This window comes from Cydia fagiglandana, chromosome 11 (assembly GCF_963556715.1).
Source record: "Cydia fagiglandana chromosome 11, ilCydFagi1.1, whole genome shotgun sequence".
NCBI classification, from domain to species: Eukaryota; Metazoa; Arthropoda; class Insecta; order Lepidoptera; family Tortricidae; genus Cydia; species Cydia fagiglandana.
Window position 1 is genome coordinate 13,346,789 of NC_085942.1, and position 8,630 is coordinate 13,355,418.

General features: G+C 37.6%; 2 protein-coding genes across 2 annotated transcripts; one reads left to right on the forward strand and one right to left on the reverse strand.

Annotated features, from left to right (window-relative positions):
* On the forward strand, nt 1-623 carry LOC134669019 (10 kDa heat shock protein, mitochondrial). The gene has a single exon (XM_063526539.1). The coding sequence runs from the start codon at nt 136-138 to the stop codon at nt 445-447; it is 312 nt and encodes a 103-aa protein (XP_063382609.1). The 5' UTR covers nt 1-135; the 3' UTR covers nt 448-623.
* An 874-nt stretch (nt 624-1,497) lies between these two features.
* Nucleotides 1,498-3,732, reverse strand: LOC134669020 (glucose-fructose oxidoreductase domain-containing protein 1). Its single transcript, XM_063526540.1, has one exon. The coding sequence runs from the start codon at nt 3,522-3,524 to the stop codon at nt 2,322-2,324; it is 1,203 nt and encodes a 400-aa protein (XP_063382610.1). The 5' UTR covers nt 3,525-3,732; the 3' UTR covers nt 1,498-2,321.
* Between the last annotated feature and the right edge of the window lie 4,898 nt (nt 3,733-8,630).

Genomic DNA, 8,630 nt, shown 5'->3' on the forward strand with positions numbered 1-8,630 from the left:
GCTAGTCTTCCTTCCGCCCGTCAACTTCGTTCGCCGGCTCCCGATGCGAATTTTCTAGATTGAAAGCAGATAACCTAAAACCGCTCTGCGTTTCACTTGTTTTAATCTCTGTCAAACGGCACAAATAATCCAAAAATGGCATCTGCGGCAAGGAAACTGATTCCTCTTTTGGATCGTGTTTTAATTAAACGCGCTGAGGCTGTAACCAAGACTGCGGGAGGTATCGTGCTTCCTGAAAAAGCACAGACCAAAGTTCTTCACGGTGAAGTCGTCGCTGTGGGACCTGGTGCAAGGAAGGACAATGGAGATTTCATCCCCCTGATGGTGAAAGTCGGCGACAAGGTGCTTCTCCCTGAATACGGCGGCACCAAGGTCTCCTTAGACTCCGAAGAAAAGGAGTACCACCTCTTCAGAGAATCGGATATACTGGCGAAAATCGACAACTAAATTAGTGATAGCTTTAAAATTTTACGTGGTTCGAATTGGTTAGTTATAAATACTAGAAATCGTAGTGTATGAACATGTGATTGTGTAATATGTTGGTTGCTAATGAAACATGGACATAATGTTATCTCCGTTGCATTTCTTATTATAATACTGTTACTAAAATTTGTTGACTATTATTTCACTCTCTATCTCTACCTGGACTTAAATTAGTTACATTACAGGCAGTTTTAACACAGAATATTTACCACCTAATTATTTATCCATTAAAAGGTATTTCCTTATGTACCTAAAAAGAGCTGTAATTATATAATTGTATTATTATTTATTCGGTCCATGAAATGGATTCAAAATTTTAGAAGACAATTGGGGAAGTACTGGCTGTCAGCAGCCAGAGGAGTGGTAGTGTAAAGCAATCTGTACACCCTCTTATTCTCAAGCCCACTTGCACCATCCCACTAACTCGGGGTTAAGCCTTTAAACCTAATAACCTCATGTCAAATTGTACTGGTAACCATGGTAACTCCAGGTTTAACCGGTTATCCCTGAGTTAAAATGGTGCAAGTGGGCCTAAGATGTTTACTGCGAATGAGTTTGAAAGACCCCATGCAAAATAAAATATGCTAAATAGTTACACTTTTGTCACAGCAAACATGTTCAATACTTGCTCGCTTGCTTAGGTACTTCTGCCGCTGACTGTACAATCTAATAAATAAATCAATGGCAAGTACAAATTCAGCCAATTACCCCTCTAAATCATAAATGTGCCTTAATTATATATTAATATGAATAAATGTACAGTCACCTGCAATAATATGTTACTCTTCGAAGGCCACAAAAATATGTGACACTATTATGGTTCTATAAATAAGATCGTGTCAGATATTTTTACAGCCTTTTAGTTGTGTAACATATGGCAGGTGGCTGTACCTAATAAAATAAAGTACACAAGAAAATATCCTCTGTCAAAGTCTAAGCACTGCCCATAAATCATAGATATAAATTATAAACTATTGCAGATAAGGAAGTACATGTATAAGTAAAAGACGTACAAAATTAGTCACAATTTTAATATTTTTATCTATCACAGTGAATACATCTGTTCAAAATAGCTCATATTATGTTAAATTTTAACAAGGCAATTATTAGCATGCTAAATAATGAGAATACAGTCCACACTTACAAAAATACAGGTAATTTTTATTGGTTCGCCCAGATCTAAGGATTTGACTGGTAGAGAATGTCATGAGACATTAAGTCCGCCATCTGTGCTTTTTATGATGTGTAAGAAAGTTTAAAATAAATAAATAAGGACAGACATGGACTCATGTCGAAGAGTCGTGGAAAGTATGGGAACCAACACATTCTATAATCATAGAATCCGTCTTGTTTCTGAACAGACTCTAGCTTATCTTTAAATCGATTATTTATTATATAAATTGAATAAAGATATTATTTAAAGAAAAAGCTTGCAGTTATGCATGAGAACAGACTGACAATATCAGACAAGTTTTTTTTTAGTTGATTGTAACCTAACTGTATAAAACTTATGATGTTAATAATACTTAAGCTTGTAATTAGTAAATTACTTCTGTATCATGACTATGAATGAATGAAATTTAACATACTCTTCCACTATAATACTGTGCATTACATTGGAAAAACTGAACAAAATACTGAATTCTGTAAGATTTCATAGGCAAACATTGCCTTTTACCCATTTAAATTAGCAGGCAATATAATACTATAATTATTAGGCAGACAGGCAAAATAATACATGGAACAATACACATTAACCCAAATTAACAAAATAATATGCTTACAATGTAATTAAGGTACTTGATAATGGCATATCAAAATTTGATTTAAATGCAAATCTATTGTAAAGAAATAGCAGTTCGGCGAACTGCAGCTGACAGAGCCGGGTTGGGATCTGGGGGCTCCGTCAACAACTGCACTGATGTCCAACAGCCATCTTCACATGACTGGCGGAGGGCTTCCATTGCCGCCTGCACCCTCTGCCCGTCCTCAAATGTAGCAGCAGCTCTCACGGGTTCTTTTATCCAATCCATTTGCTCTTTCACAGGCAAGAAGGCTTCTTTTAAAGCACTAATCATTTTACATAAGCCTTTTATATAAGGCTTGGGAATGACACTAGAAGCGCAACTCAGGTCTTCCACATCAACATAAATAACCTCCTCTTTCTCATGGCCTCTTTTGCTCTCCTCCTCTATTTTAATTGTATTAGGTTTGTGCAGTCTACCATGTAAATCCCCACCTCGGACAACTAAATAACCCTTCTTACTACACATGTATATCTCTTGGTTGAAGCAGGGCCCTGGCAAGTGGTTGTTCAGAGTGGCCGTCACCAACAAACCCTTATCCATTTGTAGTTGGAATGTGCAGAAATCGGGTGCTGTTATTTTTCTGATGCCATTGACTTTGGTAGTCTCCTCAACAAATGTTCTCAATACTCCATGTACCTTAACAACTTTCTGTCCAGTTAAATATGTAACTAAGTCTATGACATGACTGCCAACTAGCGTTAGTGTACCGCCTCCCATAGTATCATCACACAACCAGTTGTATGTGTCCCCTAATAAAGAGCCCATTTGTACTCTTACATCCATCAGAGTTAGTTCATCTGGACTTCCAAGATAACCCTCTTGGATAGATTTCCTCATGTGGCTGAACGCAGGCAAGAATCGCAGTGAATGGTTTATTATTGATATCAGAGAGGGGTAGTACTGGGCGGCGCGCACCATTTTAAGAGCCTCGGCTTGGCAAAGCCCAGCTGGTTTGTCGCAAACGACGTGCTTGCCGATGCCCAAGGCCTTCACAGAAATCTGAGCGTGTAAATTTGGAGCACAAACAATGAACACAAGGTTCACATTCTTCTTTAAAAGGACGTCATCGATTTTGTTAGTGAAGAACGGTATTTTGAGTTCTTTGGCGACAGCCTCCGCCTCTTGCAGCGTGACTCCCCATATTGCCTCGACAACGAATCCTTTTTCTCTTAGAAATGGCACGAGCACCTTGGCGACTGAGCCAGTCCCGAAGACTCCGATGCCCGGCAGCATCCTAAATTCCTAACGGTTATAATAACTATTCACACATGGCTGCTGCGCACCGAGTCGGGAAAGTTAACTGCCTCGATGTTAACTTGTTTTCGATACAACTATTATATTTCTAATACATATTAAAACTGATTTAGGATCTTTAGACAGTATATTAAGGAAACAATCAACTTTATCGATAAAAAAATTGGTAAATACGCACTGACAATCATTTGACAATAGTGAAGTGACAAAAATTGTCAATGTCAATTTGACATTAGGAGTGTTAGTATTATTTGAGACATGCATTGTCCAATAAACAATTCATTTCAGTCTATGAAAAGAAATTGAAATTTATTCCCGCCATCTCCGCCAGTAGAAAAAAGCGGCAAATTTAAAAAATGTAGGTGAAAAAGTTAGGGTAATCGTGCCATAGAAAATTAGAATTACGGGCCTTTTTCTACTGACAAACTTGTTTGACCTGCTATAATAGATAGGATATAATAGCTTGTTCTTTACAGGCTGTGTGTATGTTAAAAAGAAAAAATAAGGTTTTATAATAGTTTTTAATGTGACAGCAACTTATATATAAGTTGGTCAAGCAGATGTTGTCAGTACAAAAAGGCGGCAAATTTGAAAAATCTAGGCGCGAAGGGATATAGTCTCATAGGAAATTTGAATTTCGCGCCTTTTTCTACTGACAAGATTTGCTTGACCATCTTTACTCCACAAATTTTTAACTTTTTTTACGTCTCTGTGATATTTTCAAGCAAGACTTGGATTTCCTTTGCCAGTCGACCAGAATTAGTTAAAAGAAAACAGACAAGTCAGACTCGCCCACCGAGGGTTCCGTACAAATTAAACTATTTATTTTGTATTTTTCAATGTATTTGTAATAATGGTATAATAATGGTTTTGTTTTGTTTTCTTTTGAGATACGGATCCCTAAAAATCGGTAACAAACAACACTGCCGAGTCGAGCACATAACTAGGTATTTGCTAGCTTTATATTTTCGTGAAAATAAATTGAATAACTGGATTTTCTTGTAAGTGGTATAAAGAATAACATTTGTTGAGAAAACAGTAGAGCAAGTCACAAATACTCGATGGCGCTTAAAGCGGACGGTAAACTCAATGTTTGATATCAGCCACCTGGCCTCTTAGGGTTGGCACACGCCAGAATGTTTCTTTCCGATATTTTAATAGCTAGTACATTACGTTACGAGTGCGAAAAGTAGGAAATTCACAACGAGTGGCGATAATTTAAAACACGACAGAAGGAAGTATTTTAAACCGACACTTAGTTACCTTTTCGCACGTGTATTGTACAACGTTTTACAGTAGGTACATATGGCCCTGTAAATTTTCGACATATGCACGTATTGTGCCAGCAGTGGCGGATTTGCCCTAAGGCCCAGTAGGCCCGGGCCTAGGGCGGCAAAAAATTAGAGGCGGCAAATTGTACACAAAAAATTCTGATTCTAACAAGAATTAACTTAAAATGTAGTAATACGATGGGTGCTGCGAAAGGGGCGGCTACAGGGCCTGGGGCCTAGGGCGGCAAAGACTGCAAATCCGCCACTGTGTGCCAGTTACAGCACTAGGGCTGTAAAGTATATAGCACCATATGTACTTACTGTAAAATGGTATTACGATGGTGATAAACAAGCTTACATCCTATGGGTTAAACGGTATTCGGCTGTGCAAAAATACAAGGACGACAACACGTGACTTGAGAAATACGTTGCGAATTTTGGGATTCATTTAGTTTTACGGACAAATGCAGATACTGCATCTCTGTAGATCGCCCTCCTGAGGTCGAGCTAAAGTTAACACGTTCGCGGACGCTCAGTCACACCAGTTGGACACCTAAATTTTGTATGGAAATATTGGGACTGTTATAGCATTCATGTCACTACAAATATATCTTTTAGGTTTGTATATGACGCGTAATGCTATGCAAGGCGAATGCTATGCAATCCGCGTCAATATGAAGTATATTTTTTATACGCTAGTGACAACAAATGCTATACAATTCGGATGCATAAGCATGTCTGTCACATGACGTAGTCAAGATGGGATTTTATATGACATCGCATGTTATAGCATTCGTACATCGTGCTCGATGGACTTGATGGCTGAGACTTCTGACTTCCTAAGGGCGCGATTTTTGCTCTAAAGACTCATTTGGCGACTTCTTCAAACAAATTTCTTCTTCTGTTTTGTTCCCTCTTTGCTTATCATTGTAATATTGAGTCCATCTCATACATGCCCCATGCCAAGCACGTTCGCTGTTCATTCGACCTCAAATTATGTGATACTACCTACAAATTATGCGTTGGAGACCGGCTCTAATCTAAAGGCCCAGTCATGGGTCTCATAGCATGTTGTAGAGAGCCGAGTTGCAATGTTGAGCTCTCTTAAAATGAGAGGTTTAACTTAAAACGCACCGCCGCGTTAAGTTCTGGACGTAAAGCGTCCACCACTTTTCCTGCCAAGCGATGATTCACCCAACTTTATATTCTTTTTCGGATGCATCTGCACCAAATACAAGGCATGAAATATACACATAATGATACCACAAATGCGTGTCATAAGGTGCTTACCTTGTGGGAGGTGATCATCGAGCGCCAACAGCAGGTAACGTAATTATTTCAATAATAGGTATACACATTCATGCCTCACTTTTTCACATTAATCGTTATCAAAATTTTACTGTAGTATAATTAACAGCAAGTAAACACGTTTGTTTATTAAAACACAATGAAAAACTTAAAGAAATTGTAAGAAAAACATTAATTACGATTTTATAAAAATACGTCAAGCTGTTGATAAGCATTTCAACGAAGAAATTTAAAAAGAATAACGTATGCAATAGCAGGCGCGTCACCAGGAGGAGTACAAAAACGGATGCTATGCAATCCGCGTCCGCGAACGTGTTAATAAGTAGACCAGGTATGCTATTTACAGGTAAGGGCTTGTAAAAAGGAGAAATGATTTAAACCCAGACAATCGTCCCCCAGGCAATGTTTCGTGTTAAGTAGGCTCTACTTCTTTGAAATTCTATTTATGCCTCGAGGTTCGGTTGCTAAGTAAGTGGACCCCAGGCTCCATTAATGAGCCATACTTAAGCAGAACCAGGATAACGCCTGTAGGATTAGGTTCCAGATTCCTATTTTTTTTATACCCATTCCTATGGTTGTTATCACATTAACATATAACATGTGTATATATGTCTGTCTCACAGGTGTCAAGCGTAACGTCGCTTCCACTTCCACCGTCGTTCGATTTGACTGTGCATGCCGGCTTTTACATTATTACCTCAAGCTTAAATTAAATAGAGATAACCCTAAGCCTATCCTATTTACGGCAATCCTAACACCTCGCTGCTGGAGTAGTGCTTGCATGCTGATCATCTTCGCAATTAGGGTTGACGACTGACGACCCAGTCCAACAATACACGAGAATAATATTTCTTTTACAATGGGCAAAGTCATTGTTTGATCCCTCGTGCAAATTTTGATACCCGAGCAAGCGAAATATTGCAAAATTGAACCACGAGTGTCGCGAGGGTGGATCGAAAAGTGGAACCTTGAGTATCGCGAAGGTTTCCAGGCAGGAAGCGAACTATTAATACAATATATATTATAGATAGTGGAATATACCTATATATCAATATTTTCTGAGGGAAAATAATGTAAGGGAAGAAAAATTATGTCTAGAAGAGAAACAGAAACAAATCGGGTCAGATTTCAGCCCGAAGACGAAGGATGCACTGCACGTGTGACGTGGTGTAGTATAGAGGATATACCGGGTAAAGTATAGCGTGTCACGGAAGTGCCGAGCTGTCAATCTTTTATCTCACTTGTGACGCCGCTAATTGATCTTTCGACAAAAAACTATTGTCGAACTTTAAGATAATATATGTGATGTTTTATCTAAGAAAATGAAAAAATTAAATGCTATGTATAAATAAATATAATAAATGATAATGGTAATATATATGATATTTCAGTATTAGATATTACGAGTAGAGCAACACACCTAATGTTTACAAAGTAAGTAGATATCGAACTAGCTAGAATATAAGAAGTGGAGTAATATATACAGGTTGATTCAGGAGACGTGAGCAGGACTAACACTGCGTATTTCGTAAATTATAAGCAACTGTTTCGTATCAGTATTAGTGAGGTTTACGTTAATTTTGTAGTCGTGTTGAAAAAAAAAGTTATTAATTTATTTACGACATGCATGGTCACCCTAAAATTAGATTACCAAACTACCGATATTCTGTGTCAAATTGAATGTCATCTCTGTCATCACGGTCTGGTTACTTTTGAAAACTCGTATCTCACCAAGTTTGACAGTTTATTTTATTCGTAATCTAAATGCTGTCATTACGGTAAAAGAGGTTTTATGTTTATTAATTAGGTTTTGTAGGGTGACCAAGATTGTAGAGAATTAAATTTGCCCTCACCAAAAAGTAGAAAAATAGGAAAAAGTGTGGTTGTTTCACCTAAATACTACGGTGATCGATCAATTATCAGTTACTGAGTGTGTAGGATTAGTCCTGCTCACGTCTCATGAATCACCCTGTAGTTAGTATATTAGATACCAAAAAAAAACCATGGTCAAAGGTACCTAGGTATAGTAAGTTAGGTATTCATTTAGTTTAATTATCTATGAAGGTTTATTTTATAACAGGCTAATGGCTAGTATAGGTAGTAAGTCAATCATTCTCAATTGATAGTATAGTAAGTCAATCATTCTTTTACTGGGCGTTTTCACTACATTTTGCCAGGAAAGCGACAGTTATGTAGACGTGACTTAAGCGCAACTTAAGTTGTAGGTAATTTAAATTTAAAAAGAATGAAAATGCCATACTTTTCTAAATATAAACAAAATTGTTGCAAATACAAACTTTTGAGCAAAAATTGCTACTTTTTTACCTATCTACTAATTTTTACCCACTCATATGTTTAATAGAATTCTAATATGTACAACAATACATGCAGTTCAATGCAAAGCACAACCTCTAAACAAAAGCCGAACGGTTTATTTGTACAACAAAAAGACTAAATTCCATGTATTACGATTTCAGTAGGTAGGTTTCTTATTAGTAGAGCGCGC